General features: G+C 38.6%; 1 protein-coding gene across 2 annotated transcripts in view; it reads left to right on the top strand.

Annotated features, from left to right (window-relative positions):
• LOC310721232 (spectrin beta chain, non-erythrocytic 1-like) overlaps nucleotides 1-25,054 on the top strand; it is a 74,128-nt gene that overhangs the window by 39,837 nt on the left and 9,237 nt on the right. For both annotated transcript variants that reach the window (XM_083532639.1, XM_083532638.1), the window contains 26 exons: nucleotides 1,051-1,202; nucleotides 4,209-4,382; nucleotides 5,366-5,457; nucleotides 5,702-5,782; nucleotides 6,970-7,085; nucleotides 8,683-8,795; nucleotides 9,155-9,342; nucleotides 10,168-10,285; nucleotides 10,831-10,989; nucleotides 11,210-11,512; nucleotides 11,691-11,844; nucleotides 12,525-13,395; nucleotides 13,740-13,877; nucleotides 15,085-15,841; nucleotides 16,209-16,411; nucleotides 16,487-16,577; nucleotides 16,678-16,824; nucleotides 17,886-18,149; nucleotides 19,113-19,337; nucleotides 20,499-20,588; nucleotides 20,741-21,019; nucleotides 22,138-22,268; nucleotides 22,480-22,684; nucleotides 23,116-23,490; nucleotides 23,616-23,860; nucleotides 24,508-24,646. In XM_083532639.1, coding sequence (XP_083388765.1) covers nucleotides 1,051-1,202; nucleotides 4,209-4,382; nucleotides 5,366-5,457; nucleotides 5,702-5,782; nucleotides 6,970-7,085; nucleotides 8,683-8,795; nucleotides 9,155-9,342; nucleotides 10,168-10,285; nucleotides 10,831-10,989; nucleotides 11,210-11,512; nucleotides 11,691-11,844; nucleotides 12,525-13,395; nucleotides 13,740-13,877; nucleotides 15,085-15,841; nucleotides 16,209-16,411; nucleotides 16,487-16,577; nucleotides 16,678-16,824; nucleotides 17,886-18,149; nucleotides 19,113-19,337; nucleotides 20,499-20,588; nucleotides 20,741-21,019; nucleotides 22,138-22,268; nucleotides 22,480-22,684; nucleotides 23,116-23,490; nucleotides 23,616-23,860; nucleotides 24,508-24,646 — 5,810 coding nt within the window. The remainder of the gene's footprint in view (nucleotides 1-1,050; nucleotides 1,203-4,208; nucleotides 4,383-5,365; nucleotides 5,458-5,701; nucleotides 5,783-6,969; nucleotides 7,086-8,682; nucleotides 8,796-9,154; nucleotides 9,343-10,167; nucleotides 10,286-10,830; nucleotides 10,990-11,209; nucleotides 11,513-11,690; nucleotides 11,845-12,524; nucleotides 13,396-13,739; nucleotides 13,878-15,084; nucleotides 15,842-16,208; nucleotides 16,412-16,486; nucleotides 16,578-16,677; nucleotides 16,825-17,885; nucleotides 18,150-19,112; nucleotides 19,338-20,498; nucleotides 20,589-20,740; nucleotides 21,020-22,137; nucleotides 22,269-22,479; nucleotides 22,685-23,115; nucleotides 23,491-23,615; nucleotides 23,861-24,507; nucleotides 24,647-25,054) is intronic.

Consider the following 25,054-nt stretch of genomic DNA (forward strand, 5'->3'; position numbering starts at 1 on the left):
GTGTGCAGTAAATTATACTGCAGATGTTCGCTGTTCTGTCCGCAGAAGGTCCTGTTCTGTATGATCAAGAGGAATTATATGTATTTATGAAGGTCTTAACAGTAAATTTGATTTAATGTACGTTATACAACTGCGGATATGTTAACAGTTGTTGGCTTTGAGATCTGCTGAGATATCGGTGTGGTCCTTTCTGCGCAAAGAGGCTGCAAATCTTTGCTCCAGATTTCTATGGCAACAGGCTTTGGAGAGCATTAGGCAAATGCTTCATCCAGCAAAGGCGTTGGCGTTGACACACTTTGTTGAGCCAAACGGGTGGGTGGTTGTGTGCGTATGTGGGTGGGTGGAAGTGTAGGTGAAAGCTTGGTTTATGGCCTCACAGTTCCCCTAGACCACCCAACAGGCTTTCCAGGACACATGTAGAGTGATCAAATTAGCATTAGATGTTTCATTATTTCTTTTGTGTTTAATTGGGCAAGCTGTTTCTGTTTTTGGCATCTTGTATTTTGCATTGTTTGTAAGTAATTTAGTGAAAGCAATTTTACTTGAACATGAGTGTAAAGAAGCAACCGCTAATTTGCAGCGCCCTCTACTGCCTGTGTGGCAAATTGCAAGAAACACATTTTTCTTTCTTTCAATCACCCCACACTTTCAGAAAACGTAAAAACGCTAAAACCTTACATTAACAGTACACTTTCTGAGAGTGTATTTTGCCTGTTGAAAGTATATATCTCTTATTGGTTGCGTTTTAAAGATGGAATGAAGGAGGAGTTCATTTCTGGGCCAGAAATTTGCAGCGAGAGGAAATTTGCAAGATCACATGGATCACTAGAAAAATGACGAAGGAGATCACAGACATTCATGTGCCTACATTAGTATATCGACCTCAGGAGTGTCTTTTTTGGTTCTTTTTTAGCCTCCTGTTTGTGTTCGCATGCACATTTACATAAACTCATCTTAATAAGAGGAGGACTGATCCACTCGCTAGCACACCATTTTGTTCTGCCACTTATTTTTTTTCTATACTTCATCATAATCCTTTTTTCCTTTCAGATGAGCGAGAAGCTGTGCAGAAGAAGACCTTTACGAAATGGGTGAACTCCCACCTGTCCCGAGTCTCCTGCCGCATCACAGACCTGTATATGGATCTGAGGGATGGGCGCATGCTCATTAAGCTCCTGGAGGTGTTGTCGGGAGAGAGACTGGTATGTACCCATGCAAAGCGATCAACCTATAATATTCTCATAAAGGACAAGTCTCACAGAGTGGATACGTTTTCATTTTAAGCAGCAATTTCATTACCACTTGCGTCAGCATGAATTCAGGTTCAAAACGGGTCAAACAGATCAAAATCTGATGACAGGTTCAGTTTTAGACTGTGGTTAAGAAGAGGTTAGTGCTCTGATAGTCTTATGGTAGTGGTTTTGTGGTAGCTAGCTTAAGCTTTTGGTTGGTTTGCTTGACTCTGTAGCCATATAAATTCTAGCCTGATCAAAGCTGTCTGAGTATAAAATGGTGGTGTTTCCTGTTTTATGTAGAATTTTTGTTTCCTTCACCTTGACTTTAACAAAGTACTTGTTCACTAGTATGCAGTTTGGGACACAGCCAGTGGCAGGAGGCACCACTGGCATTAAAAATGTTATCTGTGGATTAGGAGCTTCCTGCTGAAATGTCTGCAATTTATTATGGAGGCAACTGCACTGTGTTACTATAAGTTTGTGGACACCCAACTATTAAATATATATATTTTTGCTCATATGATATGATATGCTCCACTCTCCTGAAAAGACTTTACACTAGATGGGCAGTGGCAGCCTAACTGTTTATGCTCTGAGTTGATATGAAGGTCAAGTTTTCCAAACTCACCATTGCCAAGCTGTCACAGGTGGTTCCTTGAGCAAACCCCTTAACTATCTGTTTCAGGGGTGCTGTGCTTTTCCCTTAAGCTCTGACCATAGCGCCTTAGCAAGCTTGGTTATGAAAAAAAAAACTAATGACTGTACTGTTATTCTATATGTAACAAAGACTGCTTCTGCTTTTTCTCCTGCTTTTAGATCTCGGAACATGTGGCTTTGGGTTATTTGCTCATCCGCCAGAGCATTATTGAGTTCAGAAACATGTCAAGTAAGAAAACACGGTGCACAGTTGGTGTTCAATTTCATCCTATAGTTGTAGATCAAGGCTTGAGCAACTTGTTATCCCACTCCGGCTTTTAGACACCATGTCTTTGTGTACAGCAGCACTGTCATGAATAAACATGTTTGGGCCTCTTAGTTTCAGGGAAATTGTAACGCTACAGCATACGAGACATTCTCAATAATTATATTCTTCCATCCATTCGTAAAGAACCGCATCTGGGTATAACGGTTAGGTGTCCACATACTTTTGGATGCTGAGTGCAGTTTTTTTTTTTTAATAAGTAGCTTGGAAATAGAATAGATAATGGAATTTTTTTTCAACCAAACACAGGAAAACAAAAATATCCAGCACTTCCTATCATTTCAGTCATTTTTCTTTTTTTTTTTTCATTTCCATAGTTCATTAGCAGGTCTGGTAATATAACATGATTAAAGTAAACATTGCTACAGTAGATATTGTGGTCATATAATATTGTGAAGAGACAATAAACCTGTTGTATTGCACAAGCCCACTCTCTGTACTAAGCTCACAATGGAGCTCCCCAGCACTGCCAGGCTATTAATCCCCCGATCTTCACTGCGATCGGATCATTATTACACCAGGAAGTGAGTGGAATTGTTGCACGAAACACGTTATATTTTAATGGATGGTCATGTTGACACTTCGGTATTAGAGCATATGATCATGAATATAAGCCAAAAAAAAGAACAAGAATGTGTTGGGGGAAATGAAGTGCACAAAATAAACATTCCTGCTAAAACATGAACAGAAACTTTCCCATAGATAGACTGATGATAGATTTTTTATATTCCATTCCCAAATTTGAGCTTATGCTAAGATATTCAAAAAGACTTTGCAAGAATTAAAACCACACTCTGTGTGAAAGCACAAGGGGGTTTGCATTGAATAGAGGAAAGCAGTGGGGAAGTGCTGTATGTCCTGGCAGCTGTGGCGAAACCTAAGGTATAGCTCCTGGTGATTTCCCCGGATCATATCAGGTGTTTCTGTTGTTTGCGATTATAATATAGACCTATTATAGTAATATAAAGTAAAAATAAAGTGAAATGTAAAAATTTATATTTTTTTAAGACCTCTTTGCAGGTTTCTGATCTGAACAATCAAAGAATAACAGACACCCCACAAGTCAGGCTTCCTTTTTAATGAGATTATAATGAATTGCTAATTATAGAATGAATTCCCAGCAACATGACAAATGTTTTCTTAATTAATGGCTTCAGCATGGAAAGGTGTCTGGCAGGCATGTAATGTTCGGTGTATCGGCAAGAATCTGGCGATGTGATGCATACAGTATCACGATACAGGCGTTGCGATACGATATGCTGCGATACATACTGTTAGCTTAGGAATAGGATATCATTTTTGGAAAGCTGTCAATAAGAACACACCACTATATACAAACTTTAGCAAAAGAATTGTTTAAGCAGAACACAGTGGAATCTACATTTGCATGTAATTACATCTAAATTGACACTGCTAACACTAACCCCTTGAACCTACCAATACCATGAAACCTGTTCCAGCCTTCTCCGTATCACACCTCAGTACCATCCTCAGCTGTAGAACTGCGATAACTGTGTTTGTATTTCTGCCGAAATGCCATAAAATGTAAATTGAAAGATCAGCATAGAGCAGATTAAATGGCACGATGGGTAAATGAGTGGAAATCTCGTTTATGTAAAGTTGTTTGTGTGAAATGGGATACAGGTGTTTCCAATTAGTAGCTTTGTGACCGGGAGCATGGAAGTGTGAGAGCCTCGAGTGGGTCATCTGCAGCAACCATTCCTGCTTTCAGAGAAAATCTTAATTTAGATTTGTCCCTGCCAAAGAAAAGATGTAATGTGAAAGACATGTAATGTGCAATCGCTTCAGGTTATGGTTTGCGTACTTGATTTAGGTGAAACTTGTGAACTGACGCAGCAAAAAGGTGCCTAGGTGCTGCCTAAAACGTTTAATACACACTTTAAAGACGATGTCAAGTTTTAGGATTTCGTTAATTAAGATTTTGCATTTGGTCTTAAAATAAATTCGATAACGATTGGTGCTCTCCGCAGCCGAAGCCCACAAAAGGCCGTATGAGAATTCACTGCCTGGAGAACGTAGACAAAGCTCTACAGTTTCTCAAGGAACAGCGCGTTCACCTTGAGAACATGGGCTCCCATGACATTGTTGATGGCAACCACCGCCTCACGCTGGGTCTCATCTGGACCATCATTTTGCGCTTCCAGGTCAGTTGAATTGTAATGGATCTATTACATTGTTTTATCCTTATTGGTTAACAATATGTATTGGTTGACAATATTGTCTATGGAGTAAATGTACACATTGTGTTGTGTTTTAAAGATTGTAAGAATAATCGAATTAAAGCAGCATATTAAGTAATGTTCTATTTGCACTATAAAAATACAAGCAGTCAGTGGTGCACGTAGTACACAAACCATGTACTAGAGTTAAAGTCGAGATACACTAGGTAAAATACAAAAGAATTAAAAATGTTCTTAAGTATCCAAAGTACTATGATTAATTATGGCTATAATGTTCCAACTATCATTTATGTCACTCGAAGACTCTTTGCTTAATCAACTCAGTTTCTGTGAAAATACTGTTACTTTAAGCACATAAATCTGTTAATAGAATGATATTAATTAGTCGTACACTGGTTATACATATTATAATATCTAATAAAATATTCATGAGCACAAAACCTTGGAGCTAAACAATATCCTTAGGAACCAAATCAAATAACAGGATCTGAAAGCATTTTAAGGTTTAAGGTTTATTTGTGTTATTCCTCTCAAAAAACTGATGCTGAACTGTATGTTGGTGATAAAGAAATACCACCAAGCGACAATCAAAACAAGATCAAAACGGAGCGCGTGCTCGACCCTGATTGGTGGATTGCTGCATGTAGTACGATATTTGACTTTGGAATTTAGTGAAGTTTAGGTCTTCAAATGGAACTTTGGCAAAGTACAGATACACAAAAAGCTACTTAAATCCGTCCAAGCAGACGGACGTCATGTCTAGTATATTTTGATCAGTGTGGAGGGTAAAGGTGTAAGTGGTTGTAAGTGTGTGTGTGTGTGTGTGTGTGTGTGTGTGTGTGTGTGTGTGTGTGTGTGTGTGTGTGTGTGTGTGTGTGTGTGTGTGAGCTTCAGAGTGTGTGGTTCTTGCTCATGAGCTGATCTTGGTTTGGAATTGCATCTGACAGATTCAGGACATTAGCGTTGAGACAGAAGACAGCAAGGAAAAGAAGTCTGCCAAGGATGCTCTGCTTCTCTGGTGTCAGATGAAGACTGCAGGGTGAGAACATACACACACACACACACACACACACACACACACACATGCAGAATGTGACAATGCCAGGTTTCAGGTAATCAGGCCTATGTGTCATTTGGAAAAAAATTCAGTTAAAATCTTGTTTATATCATGACATTTAGAGCAGACGCACTTCTGATGTATCTTAAGACAGTTGATCTGACAGTTCACACTCAATCCAGTCCTGTGTCTGCTTGTGAACTCTGACATCTTTGTTGTGTTCCAGTTATCCAAATGTCAACATCCACAATTTTACCACGAGCTGGAGAGACGGCATGGCCTTCAACGCACTTATACACAAACACAGGTATATACACTGCATTATAGCGCAGTATGTTGCACCACAATTGCATATTTGTGTGTGTGTGTGTGTGTGTGTGTGTGTGTGTGTGTGTGTGTGTGTGTGTGTGTGTGTATATATATATATATATATATATATATATATATATATATATATATATATATATAAAACTTTACTAAAAAGCAAGGGATTGTTAATATCTGCAATAGATGTCAGAGAAGATTACATTGGTTTAGGTAAATTTTTAAACTAATTACACACATTTATTAACACACCTGTCTTCTAACCATTTTTAGACTAGTTGTAAAATGATTTGAGAAAAAAAAAAAATTGGGGGTTTCTTTCTGGGTTTTTCTTTTTGCACATTTCTCTCATTCCATCTCTAAAGCTCATTCCTTTCACCTTTTCCCTCTCATTCTCCTGCTTTCTTTCTATCCTCTTTTTCCCCCTCACTCACTTGTTCAACAATTTTTTTTTCTCACCTGCTTATGCTCTTGCTCACTTCCTCTTCTTTTTTGTACTCATTCCTCTCACGTTCTTTCCCTCTTTTACTCTCTTCTCACCTTCCTCTTCTCTTTCACTAGGCAGGGTTGCATGTGCCAATTTTTTTGATATTTTTTTGTCGAACCAAATGAATTCAGGCCAATTGCGTATGACGGAAAAGGACTTTTAATTTCTATAATACAATTTTACAATCTGTTTTTGCTCACTTTAAAAATGAATATATTACATATTCAGAACAAAATTCAGAACAAATGCAGGGAGTCTGTCGTAAGAGTTAAATGAACGTGAGCATTACTGCACTTCACACGTGCAAAAGGTGTTTTTAAAATCTTGAATTTTGAAAAGATTTTTATGTTTGCATGGCTCTTTTTTTTTATTTATGTTTACCTGCTTATTTTTTATCTAAACCCTTTTTAATCTGATCTCAAAATTCCATTCAGATCGAACTCAATTAGCTCAATTGTGACATTCACACGAAGGCTTTTTCAATCTATGTGAGCTATCAGTCCGATTACTAGTGGATTCATTTTTCACACAAATATACCTATTCACTCACTCATCTTTTTCCTTCTTCTATGTTCTCTCTCTCTCTCTCTCTCTCTCTCTCTCTCTCTCTCTCTCTCTCTCTCTCTCTCTCTCTCTCTCTCTCTCTCTCTCTCTCTCTCTCTCTCTCTCTCTCTCTCTCTCAGGCCTGATCTGATAGATTTTGACAAGCTGAAGAAATCCAATGCCCACTATAATCTGCAGAATGCCTTTAACTTGGCCGAACAGCACTTAGGCCTCACAAAGCTGCTGGACCCTGAAGGTGCGTCTCTCACTATTAAAGCTACATATCACTTTTACTCTTGTTTTTACGGTTAAAAAAATATAATCACGTGGCAATCACGTGGCAATCACGTGGACTGCTAGTATCATAGTAACGTGTGTAAATTAGCACTTCTTAGAGATTTACATGCTCCATAGATAAAAAAAAAACACCATCTGGTGTAATAGAAAAATTCATTGTTCCTCATTAGTCAGTTCTGCCTGTAACCTACTGTTCGGGGCTTCATGGTGTCCTATATGTGCAAGTAGGACAGTAGCCTTGCAGCTGAGGAACAGAAGGCCGAAAATAGGCCCAACTACACAAAACCAGGACATCGCAGTAGGAACCATTTTTAGTTGTTGTTTTTTTTTGTTTGTTCTTGTCGTTTTATGCGACATCCTGACCCCTCAGTATCCTGATCCTGAAGTAAAGTTAGCATGCAGTAATATTAGTTGTCTCTGCTGTAGAACAATTAGGGATCAATACTTTATTTAGACTTTGAATATCTGTCACCTGGATCTATTTCCAAGAGACATATTACAGCTTGAATGTAAAAGCTTATTAAAGATATAGGACACGCCCAGCTTTCCTGGATAAAAGATAGATACATTAATAAACACTCACAACCTTGATGGTACAGTTTATATTTGAGGCTTTAATATGTCCAGATGATATGTCAGAGACAAGAAGCAAAAGAATCCAAGTGTTGAAACAATGAACAGGAATGCCAACATTTACAGTTAAGCCTTGGTGTTATAGGAGGCTTCTGGAAGCCAAGCTTTTTTTTTTTTTTTTTTTTTTTTTTTAGCTAAAGCAGCTATTATAATTCACCCAAGCATGAGAAGTAGTTTGCTAAAAAGGGAGAGTGCAGGAAGTAAACACATTTCTGTTATTTATTGCTTCAGAATAATGTCCACTTTATCTTTGACCTCTGAATTCACAAACCCTGGTCTTCTGAGGTAATAGGCTGTTAAATCAGACACTGCTTATTATTAGTTCATTTGGGGTCACAGCAGACCTTTGACGTCAGACATCTGCTGAAAAACTTTACCCCTACACTCAAAATTTCACAGAACCTACAGATTGAAAGTATTATATGACCATCTTGGGAAAAGGTAAAACAGGTTGTAACTGGAAAAAATGTAGAAAAGACTTCAAAGAATAGACATATATTATATTTATTCTTTTAACATGGAGCTTTCCCCTTTCGCAGATAAAGAGATCTGTTGATCTCAAACTATTTTCTGAATCAAACAATTCTGTATACACCTCTAGCTACTACAGTCTGTTTTGAAGGTGGAACCTTGATAATGGTTGTGCTGTGGAGTCACAATTTAGCAGCAAGTGTCATATCCCATCAGGAGCTCATCTGTAGACTTTAGTAACCTGATGAGAACAAAAGACGAGTCAAAATGTGTTCGGCGTGGAGAAAGCTCAAACGGCTCGCTTAAGACAGCGCAGTTCAGAACATTTTCCCTATTCGTGTCTATGAGAGAAATAAGGAAGCCGTGCCCTGCTGTTTTTCTTAAATGCCCTGCTGATGTTTGGGATCTAAGAAAATGCTTATGTCTGATATGCATCTTGATGTCTAATGCAGATATCAGCGTTGACCATCCCGATGAAAAGTCAATCATCACCTATGTTGTGACTTACTATCACTACTTCTCCAAGATGAAGGCACTGAAAGTGGAAGGCAAACGTATTGGAAAGGTAAAATTACCAGTGTCCTTCATTAAATCAACTCACTATTGACCCAACAAAAGGAACATAAATATTTACAGTGGTGGAAATTCAGAAACAGTTCCATTTACAGCATGTGCCATTTACATTATCCAATTTGTAGTCAAAAATTTGCTGCCAAATATTATACAGATTGACACCAAAACAAGAAAGGATTAAAAGTCAATGTTCCTCAGTTCTTCTTGATGAAATCTTGTTTGATAAAATCGTTTGATAGGTTTCCCAGGCTGTATTTTAACTTTTTATTATTAACTTATTTTTGCCCAAAATGTTAAATAATGTGACTATATACGTTTTCTCTTCATCACATGCTCATTCTCTGTACACAGGTGCTAGATAACGCTATTGAAACTGAGAAGATGATTGAGAAGTATGAATCTCTGGCTTCAGAGCTGCTGGAGTGGATTGAACAGACCATTATTATCCTCAATAATCGCAAGTTTGCCAACTCTCTGGTTGGAGTGCAGCAGCAGCTTCAGGCCTTTAACACCTACCGAACAGTGGAGAAACCACCCAAGTGAGTCTCTACACTCTACACGGAGAGCACTAAACCAATTCTTTCTTATTTCTGAATGGTACTATTTGTCTTTTTATGATATTGGTCAATATTCGAAGGTCCCTTATTGCTAAAATGACAGTTTTCCTCAGAAGTGAGTCTCGTCCTAGTGGTCTGAGATATGTGACTCAGCATTTTTGCGGATACAACAAATTACACTTGGTTCATTTTAATGTCAGTCTCAGAGGTAGACAGAGTATTTTTCCTTTGTGTTGTCTCAGGCCACTTCACAATTAACTTTATAGATTAAGGGGTTTGCTGAACAGATATAAAGTGATATTTTTTAGAAAAAAACATTTTATTAGATCAGCATTGTTGGGTAGCAACATGAGCGATGAGCTAACAGAGCCACTGTAGCACTTTATGTAATTTATTTACAGCACTCAGATCAGATCAGCCAGTACTGATATCTCTATTCTCTATTGCATGACAAATGAGTTGGTTTGGAGTTTCACATGCAAAAATGCTTCTACTCACTTTGAACGTGCCTTTCAGCCAACTAATAGCTTGTGTAAAGTCAACAATTTCAACAGCACTATTCACTGTTTTACATATTTTGTATGATAAATAATTTGTGATGTAAACAAGAAGTGATCTAAGATATCAGTTCTAAAAATTTCCGTAAAGAGAACACTTTGAGTCCCCTTTTGAGGCCACATATATGCATCCAAAGCATCAAAACCATAAGCAAGTTGTTTACTTTCAGGCTCACTTTCAGCAGAACTAGGCACGGTTTGTCTCCAATAAACTATAAGTGAAAACTATTGACTTGTTTGGTTTATACAGATTTACAGAAAAAGGCAACCTGGAGGTTCTGCTGTTCACCATTCAGAGCAAAATGCGCGCCAACAATCAGAAAGTCTACATACCTCGAGAGGGAAAACTCATCTCAGACATTAACAAGGTATGAGTTTTCTGAATTGCTTGGTTGCTAAATATCATATGTATATGATGAATATTTGATGAAATTGTATAAAGATGATTAAAAAGGTCAAATTATTTTATACTTAAACTATTGACCTGGAGATATATTTGTCATTAATAAAAAGAGGTGTTTGTGTTTTATGTATTTTAAATTTTTTTGCCAGTATTTTTTTAAGGAGACACTGCTGATTCATATTTTGAATACTCTCTCAACTCGCTCAGTATCAGTATACAGATGTAAAACTGCTCTAGACCAAAGCTTTTGCAAAGGTTGTCCATATATTATTGAAATGAACCATACAAATGCTTGGACAGCTTTAAAATTTAACTTGAGATGAAAATTGGTTACATACCTGAGAACATCCTTTTATTCACCTTATATTATTTTTATTAAACTCATGATTTCCTTATTAAATATTGAAATAGTACACTCTAAAAATATTTAAAGAACATATTGCTATTAGCATAAACTATTTATCCAAGGGCAATTTATTCTGACTTGATTGAGTTGGTTTGTGTATGTAGGGATGGGAGAGGTTGGAGAAGGCAGAGCACGAGAGGGAACTGGCTCTGAGGACAGAGCTGATTCGTCAGGAGAAGTTGGAACAGCTAGCCCGCCGATTCGACCGCAAGGCGGCTATGAGGGAGACCTGGCTAAGCGAGAACCAAAGACTAGTCTCACAGGTACGTCATGTGCATACAAGTCACACAGTGCCATCTGGCCTTGGTAGTTTATCTATATCATATACAATTAGTATTTTTATTATTTATTAGATTTTGGCGACCCCTCGTGGTCGACAGCAGTACAGTTATTTTGAACTATTGTGTAATAGTATATTTTTGTGTACTATTTTGGATGATGTAAAAACGTAATAACTATATTTTCTGCATTAATGTCATCCAGGACAATTTTGGTTTTGATCTGCAAGCCGTGGAAGCGGCCACCAAGAAACATGAAGCCATCGAGACGGACATTGCCGCGTACGAGGAGCGCGTGCAGGTGGTCGTGGCTGTCGCTTTAGAGCTGGAGGCAGAGAACTACCACGACATCAAGCGCATCACGGTCCGCAAAGACAACGTAATGCGTCTGTGGGTCTATCTCCTAGAGCTCTTAAAAGCTCGACGCCAAAGACTGGAACTCAACCTGGGCCTGCAGAGAGTCTTCCAGGAGATGCTTTACATCATGGACTGGATGGATGAGATGAAGGTCTGACTTGGGTTCAGCATTTTGTGATTGATTGCTGATGTAATATATTTATTAACATGAAAGGACATAATGATTTGTTACTTTATAAATCTGTGTGTGTAAAGATTAGATTATATAAGTTGTACTCCTTAGATTTAACTTGGGAGTGTGTGTGTGTGTGTGGCCTTTGTCTTTGCAGATGCTGCTGTTATCTCAGGACTATGGAAAACATCTGCTTGGTGTAGAGGACCTGTTGCAGAAACATGCTCTGGTGGAGGCAGACATTGCCATACAGGCTGACCGCGTCAAATCAGTCAATGCGAACGCTCAGAAGTTTGCTAATGACTCTGAAGGTGCTTAAGAATGAATAGCCAGAAGTGTCTGTGATCAATCCTAATGATCTTACTAACGTCTGTCTTTCTTGGCTGCTGATGTAGCCTTTCCCTTTCACTAAAAAGCTCACCTTCCAAAGTTACACGCTCTCATAATCATTACAGATCAAGAAAAGTCTAAAAAGAGCGGACTTGTAAAATTAGCTTGACGTCTGGGTGCTTGGTTTTGTACGTTTCCTAAAATAATTCCAAGCAAAATAATTAACCAACAGTAAAACTTTTTTTTGCGATTGTGCATTATTTACAGGCTTTTGACCCCTCGTTATGAGAGACGCTTTTTGCTTTTTCAGCTAAAAGATGCACTTTATCCAGTAGAAGTCATCTTCATTTTGCATCAGCTTTATCTAGCTGAAACTTTGACTTCTGTAGTAGCATCTTTGGTCTTGTGTGCCAACAGCAATCAAGTAGGTGGGAGAAGGTTTTGACATTTTTTAATGAAAGCGTCTATTAAAGTGATAGCTTTATGAAAAGAATCCTTGATAGAACATGAAGACTGAGAAGATGGGGAATCAGATTTTTACTTCATCCTTTTCTTCATCCTTTTCTTCATCCGTTTCTTCTCACTCTATAATATAATGTTAAAGTGTAGTAATTGGAGAATAAAGTGAAATAACATAACGGCTTTTTGTATTCCCGTGCAGGTTATAAGCCCTGTGACCCACAGGTGATCCGAGACCGTGTGGCCCACATGGAGTTCTGCTACCAGGAGCTGACGCAGCTAGCGGCAGAGAGGCACGCACGTCTGGAAGAGTCACGCCGCCTCTGGAAATTCTTCTGGGAAATGGCTGAGGAGGAAGGCTGGATCCGTGAGAAGGAACAAATTCTGTCATCAGATGACTGTGGTAAAGACCTGACCGGGGCTTTACGTCTGCTGAGCAAGCACAAGGCCTTCGAAGATGAGAAGAGTGGGCGTGCCGGACACCTCCAGCAGACGGTACACCAGGGCGAGGAGCTAGTGGCCGCTGGCCACTTTGGTGCTGACAAAATCAGTCAGCGAAATGCTGACGTCCAAGAACAGTGGGCGGCGCTGGAGAAGCTGTCGGCAGCACGCAAGGTCCGTCTGCAGGAGGCCTGCGCCCTGCACCAGTTCCAGGCTGACGCTGATGACATGGACGCCTGGATGCTGGACGCGTTACGCATCGTCTCCAGCAACGATGTGGGTCATGACGAGTTCTCAGCTCAGGCGTTGGTTAAGAAGCATAAAGACGTGGCTGAAGAGATTGCCAGTTACAGACCAGTGCTGGATGCCCTTCATGAGCAGGCCAAAGCACTTCCTGGAGAACAGGCACGCTCAGGAGATGCAAACGGGCGCCTAGCAGGCATCGAAGAACGATATAAAGAGGTGGTTGAACTGACCAGGCTCAGAAAGCAGGCACTGCAGGACGCACTGGCGTTGTACAAGATGCTGAGCGAGGCAGATGCCTGCGAGCTGTGGATTGATGAGAAGGAGCAGTGGCTTAATGGAATGGAGATTCCTGAGAAACTGGAGGATTTGGAGGTGATTCAGCACAGGTAAGCCTGTTTTTATTTGTAATGGTGTGCATTCTTTCTGTTCAGCAAAGGGATGTTCCTCAATTTTATGTATTATTTCATTACTAATGGATCATGCTTTCGCAGCAATAATTAATTCAAATTGCTAGAAAATTGTTACTATTCTACTCTGAAGGTTTTGGATCCCAACACTGCTGAACCTGAATTTTAACTTTTAAAATAACCAATTGCTTTAGTTAATATGTGTCATTTCCTTATTAAAACTAGTTTATTATTTTTTTCTAACTATGTTGATGCTGTTTAGAGAGCTACAGTGAGTAGTAAATATGGTACTCGCATTAGACTTTTATATTCCTGCATTCCAGATTTGAGAGTCTGGAGCCAGAGATTAACAGTCAGGCTTCTCGGGTGGCCGTGGTGAACCAGATTGCTCGTCAACTTATCCACAGTGGGCACCCAAGTGATAAAGAGATTAAAACCCAGCAGGACAAGCTCAACACCAGGTAAAGACCCATTACTTTCTCTCTGTGCTCCGGGGACAAATGGACCCAGTTATTACTTATAGACTTCAACATGTTATACAAAATACAAAAATATCTCAGGTACAGTATGTATCAACTCCATACTATATGTAAAGAGAATGGCAGATATTAAAATAGCACATCACTACTAATTTATTACAACATTATAAATATATTTCCTCGAACAATGACATAATACAATAGAAAATATTCCCATAAATTGTATTATACTGAATTTGTACATGTAGTTTGATACAGTTTTGAGTAAATCTTGATTTTAAAAGATATGTCACTGATAGAAATTTATTTTATTTTTTTTTATTTATTTATTTTTTTATATATATATAATTTCGGTTTTCTCGTTAATGTTTAAAACAGATGATAGAAAACCCCACTTCTGTTGAGTATAACCTGTTAAAAGTTTAGAAACACAGAGTATTCCATCATTTTTGAAACACATGCATGCCTTTTTTTTTTTTGCTATGCAACAGACTCGTTAAAGGGGAAAAACTCAAAAGAATCGAGAGTAGACAGAGTAGACAGATCAGTCCAAATTCGACTTTAACAGAAGAACTATGAGAAGAGGAAGGTGGAAGCTTAATGGTTTGGAGTTGTTTTGGAGCAGGGAAGGTTGGAGACTTATTCTGGGTGAAAGGAAAACTGAACCAACATGGTTGATATCCCATACTTTACTATGCAACAGTACAATGACCCAAAGCATATGTCCAAGTTCTGTCTTTATTTAGAGAGCAAACTGTCGGCTGGAGTGTTATCTATTATGGAATGGTCTGTCAGTCACCGTACCTAAACCCTAATTAACTGCTCTGGGAAAAATTGTATCAAAAGGACCTCCAATTTGTGAAGGACAAGTTTTACAAGAGGCATGGTGTATTTCAGATGAATGTTTAGAGAAAAACCTAACTGTCTGGATGGCAATAAGGTGTAAATCTGTTATTCATGCTGAGGAAAGATTTTTCTATTAAAAAGTATATGTACATTTATGTGTATGGACAAAGTATATTTTCATACCATTTAATTACCTCGTTTGTTACGTATTAACCAAAGGAACGTGGATGTGTCTCTCAAAAATGGTAAAATACTAGTTTTCAAACTCTTGACAGTCTGTGTATTAGAATATAAACATTTAAATGTAGCTTGTATTTTACTAAAGTCTTCTGTCTTTTGCCAGGTGGAGCCAGTATCGTGAGTTGGTAGACCGGAAGAAGGATGCACTCAACTCGGCTCTGGGAGTGCAAAACTACTACCTAGAATGCAATGAAACCAAATCCTGGATTCGTGAAAAGACCAAGGTGATTGAGTCCACCCAGGATCTGGGTAACGATCTGGCTGGTGTCATGGCTCTTCAGCGCAAGCTGACTGGCATGGAACGAGACCTAGTTGCTATAGAGGATAAGCTTTGTGACTTGGGGAAGGAGGCTGACCGACTGGCCGAAGAGCATCCAGACCAGGCTCTTGGCATTAAGGGCCATTTGGGTGAGATCAAAGATGTTTGGGAGGAGATGAAGGGTACAATGCGTGCTCGTGAAGAATCCCTAGGTGAGGCCAGCAAGCTTCAGCAGTTCCTCAGGGAACTGGATGATTTCCAAGTGTGGCTGTCCCGCACCCAGACTGCCGTGGCCTCGGAGGACATGCCCAACACTCTGGCTGAGTCCGAGAAGCTTTTGGCGCAGCATGAAGGAATCAAAAATGAGATCCGAAACTACAAGGAGGACTACCAGAAGATGCGTGACATGGGTGAAACAGTGACCCAGGGCCAGACAGATGCCCAGTACATGTTCCTGAGTCAGAGGCTACAAGCATTGGACACTGGCTGGAACGAGCTCCAGAAGATGTGGGAGAACAGGCAGAAACTCCTGTCACAGTATAATGCATACCAGCTTTTCCTCCGGGATACCAAGCAGGCTGAGGCTTTCTTGAACAATCAGGTGGGTAAACAAAGACCACCAGCGCTATGATGATATACTGAAACAGCCATTAACATTATGAATTGGCTGATGAAGTGATAAAACTTTACGCTTTGCAGACTTCAGTGCCATAAAGATTTATAAAACTTGAAACATAAGCAAATCTTCTTTAAAAATAAAAAAGATCTGTAATTTTGTAGATGAAGAGATTTATGCAAAAAAGAGTTTTATTGGTGCATGAGGTCTATGCCGTGTAGCCGTATAGTTATCATGTCTCTTATGCAGGGAAAATATGACCTATGTTTCGATGAATTTGTCTCAATCACCAATTTATATCATTGGAGTCTATGAGTTTTGTAACACTCGCTCTTCCTCTCCCATTCTTCAGGAATATGTATTGGCCCACACAGAGATGCCAGCTACCCTTGAAGGAGCCGAAGGGGCTATCAAGAAGCAAGAGGACTTCATGACCACAATGGACGCCAATGAGGAAAAGATTAACGGCGTGGTGGAGACGGGCCGCAGGCTGGTCAGTGACGGGAACATTAGCGCTGAACGTATTCAAGAGAAAGTGGTCTCTATAGAGGAAAGGTATAGTGAAGTACATTCTCAATGATTATAAATATCAGTGTAAAGAATAGATTTTGAGCACATCTCTGATTTCAGGCATAAGAAGAATCGTGAGGCAGCTAGTGAGCTTCTCACAAAGCTGAAAGATAACCGAGATCTCCAGAGGTTCCTCCAGGACTGTCAGGAGGTGTGTAGTTGTAGCTTCTGTTCACACACATACATGTTCCACCAGCAGTGTGTGCGTGTGCACAATTCTGACCCGGCTGTGTAAATCTCCCCACTTGCAGTTGTCGTTGTGGATCAGCGAGAAGATGTTAACGGCACAGGACATGTCCTACGATGAAGCACGCAACCTGCACAGCAAGTGGCTCAAGCACCAGGCCTTCATGGCCGAACTGCAGTCCAACAAAGAGTGGCTGGAAAAAATTCAGAAGGTATAAAACTGTTATTTATTATATGTGTACCAATGAATTGCATGCTGTGCTTGTTGTAAATTGACCATCACAGATTTCTATTAAAAGATAGGCAAGATACTGTATGTAAAATATCTGTAACTGTTCATGATATTCAATCTTAAAACACATGCTTTATCCTGTAACAAGAATTTTTGAAATCACAGCAAAATAAAACCTTATGAATTTCGAATATAGGTGAAATTATCTAATATTTGATATTACTGTTAAACATCCATATACTAACAAAAATAATTTGACTTCTTTCTGTAATGCTTAAAATTAATATTATCAACAGTACAGAGGGCAATTTTAAGCCTGAAAGAGTAAAATATGAGGTAATTTTCCTTTTTTTCAATACACAATAGTCTTTTGCTGTCAATTCAGAGTATAAATTTTTTTCTCAAATCATCAATACTCTCCTGTAGACTGGTTAGATATGTTGTAACATCACTACATGCTCGTCCAATAGAATCCAACTTAATAGTTGAAACCCCATGTTCTCAATATTCAGCACTGGATGTCCCATTCAGCCACAATATTCTTGGGTTTTAAGCCCAAAGATAAAATGTACAGATGGTTCGATTTACGGTATTTCGATTTTTACGACGATGATTGCGGCATGACAAAATCCTTAATACGGTTTAAGTTTTGCGCGGAAGACAAACGTAGCAGCCTATGCTCTGCCCTCCACTCGCGAACCGGTGCTTGTTCACACGTTTGCTGCCACATACATATAGAGTATACTGTATATTTTATACGGTAATGTAAATTGTTCTGTTTTGCCAAATTATTTACTGTAATTTGTTACTTAATTATCAATTTACAGTACAGTATCCCATACTGATCACCATTCTAAAGGCTAGGCCATGTCTCAATCTCAAAAAACTATATTTTTTTATTTACATTGGGGTCATTGGGTATTGGGTATTTAAAAAAAACATACTACATGTAAAATATTCGTCTCAATGTTCCAACTGTAATATCAGCAATGTAAGATAGACACAATAACCCTTCTCATGTATTTGCTCATCTTCATATAGAATGGCACAGCACTGGTGGCCGAGAAGCCGGAGACTGAGGCAGTGGTAAAGGAGAAACTGGAGACTCTGAAGAAGACGTGGGATGAGCTGGAGTCAACAACCCAGACCAAGGCCCAGTGCCTGTTTGACGCCAACAAGGCAGAGTTGTTCACACAGAGCTGTGCTGACCTCGATAAGTGGCTCTCGGGCCTGGAGGGACAGATCCAGTCAGATGACTTTGGCAAAGACCTGACCAGTGTCAACATCTTGTTGAAAAAACAGCAGGTACTGAATAATCCACACGTTCATATGTTACTTTATCCTAGAGGCTAGAAAGCGAAAGAATATAAATTAGGTTTTATTGCCACTGGCAGATACAAATATAGGAGAATACACATTTATATATATATAATACATGTAAAAATAAATAAATAAAAAATAACAGACAATTAAATAAAAATTAACTAATTAATAAATGAAGTCAGGGTACATTTAAAAAAAAATACAGACAGACAGACAGACAGACTACCCACTTTTTGTTTTTGATCCTAAATAATGCACCCTATTTTAGAAGCTATGAAGGATACTGAATACTGAAAATAGCATATATTTTTGTCATGTAATATTACAGGAATAATGATGTACAATTTTCATGTCACAGTAACATTATACTCTTTATTTTATATATAAGAACGCGATCCATGCATATTCTTTGCAACGATTTTTCTCCCAAGATATATTTAGAGTTGTGCATGAGGTTTGCTTTTTTGATAGATATTTCCCCATACATGATAATTCAGTTGTTTAATTGTAATGTTTGGTACACAGCAGGTACCACAATGTCTCACCGTGGCTCATTTATAACTGGAGCTCGAGCTTCACTATGCAGTTAGCAGTACTGATTACATAATCACCACCTCCCTTCCTCTTACAGTTATGCAACCTCTTTTTCGGCTCGGTGATGGTGTAGATGCAGTATATGCGAGTGAATGCATGTGTGCGGGGGTGTGTTTGTGCACCACACATGGATGTGTGAGAGAGAGAATGAAAAAAAATACTATGTGAATATGTGTAAGTATGGTTATAATATAAACTCAAAATGATCCTGGCATTGTGGGAATTAGACTAGAAAGCTTTGGGGAGAGTATGCGAAGGTACGTGTGAGGGTAGAATCCTGCATTATTCGATGTGTGAGATATGGGGTGAGGTTGCTCTGGATTTAAATTTTTTCTTTTTTTTTTGCTCCAGATGCTAGAAAGCCAGGTGGAAGTGAGGCAGAAGGAGGTGGAGGAGCTGCGTACACAGGCCCAAGCACTCAGTCAGGAGGGCAAGGGGTCAGACGAGGTGGACGGCCTGCGCTGTGGCGTGGAGAAAAAGTTCTGCGAGGTGCAGGAGCCACTGAAGAAACGCCGGAGCAACTTGATGGCCTCGCGCGAGATCCACCAGTTCAACCGTGACGTGGAGGATGAGATTGTGAGTTCTCAATTATGTTTGTGTGAAGCTGTAGAACATGTTTAGGGAAATGTATCAGGTAATGTAGGATTTGGGAAGAAGTCAATACACAATACATAGTAACCAAATAGAGTGTAAAACCTTTTTATTTATTTTTTTATTCCCAGCACATCCACTATCTTGCTTATTTGCAACAATTCTGACCATTTTCTGTGCATTCTGCTCTGGCACATGCAACACTGCCCTCTAGTGGATGTGTATACATTAAGTTTAAGCACTGTTTTTAAGTTTATTTTTGTTGATGTCTGGTTGAGATGTACATTGGTATATTGGACTGGCAGTTTGCTGGATGCTACAAAAAAGGTTCATGACTATTATTTATTATTTATTTATGCTTTTAACTTGTATTACTTCTATTTTAGCAAATGTTATACTAACATATAATTTGATAAATAATCTGAATAATCAATCATAATAATCAATAATCAAAAATAATTATGTAGCAGAGATTTCAGGACTGTCACAGGCAAAATTGCAATTATGACCATTTGGCAATTCTGGAATAGAAATAAGGTTCATTTTATTGACAGAAATAGAATAAAATGTAAAATGTTATGGTCATAATGGTCATAATTGCCATTTTGGCTGTGACAGTTCTGAATATATATATATATATATATATCACTATATAAATAATATATATATAACTAATAAATATATAACGAATATTATTATATATTATATATAATAAAAGATTAAAAGGCCACATGTACTTTGCTTGAACATTAAGACCATATAAAGAGGATCTGTGCACATGTTTGCTGGTTAGTGATGGAGAATAATTTATCCCTGAATATTTCAGTATGGCACAGCTGATAAAAGCGAATCCAAATCGCTGTGCTTTTAGCACTTTTTCAAGAATTCGTTTTTTAAAAAATGATTTAACTTTGGTTTCAGTGGTTTAGGGAGCGAGTAGAAGGGAAACGGCAGGTGTTTTGTTTTTCTTTTCCCTTTATAGCAGGGGTCACTTTTTTACAATAATGACTGTTACTGCATTCAGCTAGAATAGAAAGGATTTTGTTTTCCCTGATGTGCATCTCAAATTGCTGAATTAGCTCAACGGCTTTCATTGCAAATAAGCCCATGGTGAATTCACGATTGATTTTTCTGCTGTTGTTAAAGCTCTGGGTTGAGGAGAGAATGCCAATGGCCACGTCTACAGAACATGGCAATAATTTACAAACTGTTCAGCTGCTCATTAAGAAGAATCAGGTAAGTACTGAATACTACTAAGACTTTTAATGAAGTAATTAACTAAAATTGACTTTTTATTCTTTATATTTAATCCCGTAAGTGTTTTCGTTCCTTATTAGCGCGGGTTATTTCACCTGAAATCTCACCTTGTATTCCTGTTATCTCATTAGACCCTTCAAAAGGAGATCCAGGGTCACCAGCCCCGTTATGATGACATCTTCGAGAGGAGCACACACACCTTGAAGGACAACAGTCCTATTAGTGAAACAATTCGCCAGCGGTTAGATGAGCTAAAGCGGCTCTGGAGCTTGATCCAGGAGGAAGTGGAGAAGCGCCACGGGCGCCTGGAGGAAGCACACAAAGCTCAGCAATACTACTTTGATGCGGCTGAGGCTGAAGCCTGGATGAGTGAGCAGGAGCTGTACATGATGTCAGAAGAAAAAGCAAAGGTAACAATAATAACAATAATAATAAATCATACTCATAAATAATGTTAGAACAGGATTTATTATAACTTTTGGATATATGATTTCTGTTGATTGTACTAAATGTATAAATGTATATAGGTACCAGTGAATCATGTCTGCTGCCCCTTTCATTTCACAAAGTAAACCTATTTAACAGTTGTTTTCTAAGAATTGCTGAATCGAAAGAGTGTTAGATTCCACAAAAGATAAGGAGAAACCAAAGCCAGGAAATTATTAGAAAATAGATGTTAGTGAAGCTTTTGTTGTAAATGCCCCAGATTATACCACTTCATAAGAAACTATAACATTGGTTTGCATTTGTAAGTTTCCTTTTTTTTATGCCATTCGGCAGATTTAGTGGCACTGAGTTTCGAACTCATGACCTTTTGAAAAACCAAGAAATTTTTTCACTTCGAATTTCCTCATCAATCATAGTAAAAACCCATGACATTAGTGCTTTTCCCCCCAACTTATCAGACATTCGTAATATAGTCTTATTACGAATGTCTGATAAGTTGGGGGGAAAAGCACTAATGTACAGTGGGGCAAAAAAAAAGTATTTAGTCAGCCACCAATTGTGCAAGTTCTCCCACTCATAGGTACACTTTAACTATGAGAGACAAAATGAGAAAAAAAAATCCAGAAAATCACATTGTCTGATTTTTAAAGAATTTCTTTGCAAATGGCTGACTAAATACTTTTATGCCCCACTGTATGTAATCATTTGAGAGCTACAACAGCCATAACAAGGTTTGTACATTTTGAGCCGAGACGCTTCAAGAAATATGCCGTCATTCTTCGAAAGGAAACGTAATGAGTAAGCATCGAAGCAGTGCATTGTGGGATTTTTAAGGGAGGCATGCGCTCCAGTGCATTTGAAGGATTTGGCAAATGAGACATCGTGTAAAATAGCTGAATCTCCTATCAGAAACCTCACTACTGAACTAAGGAGCTGATTGAGACACTCCTTCAGGGTCTTCTTCACACAAGAATGCTACCTCTGCCACTTATATTACTTATACATCTAATTTTACCTTGTTTTCCTCTGTCTCCTTTTTTCTGTCTTTATTTAATTAGTCTTTATTTGCCGCTCTGTGCAGGATGAGCAGAGCTCCGTGGCAATGCTGAAGAAACACCAGATCCTAGAGCAGGCAGTGGAGGACTACGCCGAGACCGTGCACCAACTCTCTAAAACCAGTAGGGCCTTAGTGGCTGCTGGACACCCAGAAAGGTGACGACTTGTCTATTTTGAACAACAAAGGATGATTAACAGGACAAATAATTCAGGTCACATTCGACTCATCTGTTTGATATTTTGTCTTATTTTCTCTAAGAGACTTTGAAGCTTGGTTGAAAAAAATGTTAACAGATTCTTAAATCTGTTTTTATCTTAATGATTTTCTAATTATTACTATAACAATAATAATGTTATTATTCCTTAGCGAAAGAATCAGCATGCGACAGTCCCAAGTGGACAAGCTGTATGCTGGTCTGAAGGATCTGTCTGAGGAAAGACGTGGGAAACTCGACGAGAGATCCTGCCTGTTTCAGCTGAATCGCGAGGTGGATGATTTAGAGCAGTGGATTGCAGAGAGAGAGGTGGTGGCAGGGTCTCATGAGCTCGGCCAGGACTACGAACATGTGACAGTAAGGCTTCTGATATATATATATTGACATATAGATTTGTAACAATTACCACAGATCTTTTAATTAATAAAGCCCAGAGTCATTTTTTTTTTACACTTATATGATCAACACTCCTTATAGAAGGATTTTTTTTTTTTTTTTTATGTGTTATTTGTATCACATTAGATTAAATGTCCTGTTAGAGGTTATAAGGCATTTTTTTTTTTTTAGCTTTTTTGTAAGGAGTCTCCAGTTTCAGAGGCCTTTATCAAAGAGCCATAACAGATGTGGTAACAAATTGCAATATAAATTGGGGGGAAAAAAACACAGAGCGCAGACACTTATGGTTTCAGGTAGTTTAAGGATCTTCAAAATATTGTATAGGTGTCATTTAATCATCACTGTGGTATTTAATGTTTGGGTTTTTTGTATTATAATTTTTTTTAATGCAGATGCTACAGGAGCGTTTCCGAGAGTTCGCCCGTGACACAGGAAACATCGGCCAGGAACGTGCTGATGGAGTCAACAAAATGGCAGATGATCTGATCAACTCTGGTCACACAGATGCCGCTACCATCGCCGAGTGGAAAGATGGGCTCAACGAGGCTTGGGCTGACCTGCTGGAATTAATCGACACTCGCACGCAGATCCTGGCTGCGTCTTACGAGCTGCACAAGTTCTATCATGACGCCAAAGAGGTGCTCGGACGCATCCTGGACAAACACAAGAAGCTCCCAGAAGAGCTGGGCAGAGACCAGAACACCGTAGAGACTCTCCAGAGAATGCACACTACTTTCGAACATGACATCCAGGCTTTGGGAACACAGGTAAGGGTCCATTAAACAATGAGATGAGCTTGAAGTTGAATTTTTCGAACACATGCGGAGGATTGAATATATTTTTCATTTAAATAAAACGTAAAGGATCGAGTGCTCTGCTACGTGTGACGCAGGTTAAGCAGCTGCAGGAGGATGCGGCACGTTTGCAGGCAGCCTATGCAGGAGATAAGGCTGAGGATATCCAGAGACGTGAGGCGGAGGTGCTGGAAGCCTGGCGTTCCCTGCTGGATGCATGCGACGGCCGGCGCGTGCGTCTGGTCGACACCAACGACAAGTTTCGCTTCTTTAGTATGGTGCGTGACCTCATGCTTTGGATGGAGGATGTCATCCGACTCATTGAGGCACAGGAGAAACCGAGGTGAATTGCAGGATTTATGATCACAATTAGTTTTTTTCAACATACAGCACACTTGGAGCAAACTAATTTTTTCGGGATTTCTTTGTGATATATGTATGATGTTTAATTTTTTTCAATATTTGTATGCTTTTAGAAAAAGCAAACGGAAAACCTTTCCAAAAAATGCTTTTTTTTTTTTTATGTAAACAGTACAGCACCGTATTTACATTTTTACTTCATTTTATAATTAATAATTATATTTTTATAAATCAGCCAAACTAATTAGTTATGTGGCAAATGCAATTCCGCGATAAGTCAGAGGGGGCGCCAGATTTTGATGGATTTTGATGGTAAATCATGGGACTGTCAGGACAAATTGTAAAAGGAAGTTGATCTGTTTGAAAAGTAATATGGTTAAAACTGCATAAGAACAAGAGACAAAACAGAGCAATAAGATCATGAAAACATATTTACCTATGTCACATCCTTTCCTGATGCCTTTTAGATGTTTAGGTTTAATATATAGGAATATGGAAGACATCGATATGTTTTCGAAAGTAAAACATCAAGGACATGATTATTAATAATTTGTAACATTTAATTCCTGTTTGATATTTGATTGTAACAAGACTTTGTATTAAAACCAAGAAATGAATTGATTTGTTTAGGGACGTTTCATCCGTGGAGCTTTTGATGAACAATCACCAGGGGATCAAGGCTGAGATCGACGCTCGCAACGACAGCTTCACGACCTGCGTCGAGTTGGGAAAAACTTTACTATCACGCAAACACTACGCTTCCGACGAGGTGTTTTTATATCTTTACTGGTTTTGAATATTTTCTGTCTGTCTGTCTGTCTAGCTATACTTTTGATTAAATTGCATTTTTTTATTTTCTGTATCATTACTAAAAAAAAATCTAAAATCTTTAGCAACTAAAGTCTTGTAAAATTCCTTCTCTAAAGTTTTTTTGTCAAATCTTTCCTCACTAATTATCTAACAGAGATTATACAGTATGTGGCTCCTTGTTGTATTGACTTTCTTAATTATTGAATTGTATGCATGTTTCCTTCATGCAATGAACCTGACATTATAAAATTAACATCCAATCTCATTTGAATGATTCTGGTTCACTCATTAAGGGACAAACTTATACTTATAAAGAACAATCTTATTCGTTTTTTCTAAACATTATTTGTGTAAAGCTGCTTTGAGA

Source organism: Silurus aristotelis, assembly GCF_946808225.1.
Source record: "Silurus aristotelis genome assembly, chromosome: 27".
Classification (NCBI taxonomy): Eukaryota; Metazoa; Chordata; class Actinopteri; order Siluriformes; family Siluridae; genus Silurus; species Silurus aristotelis.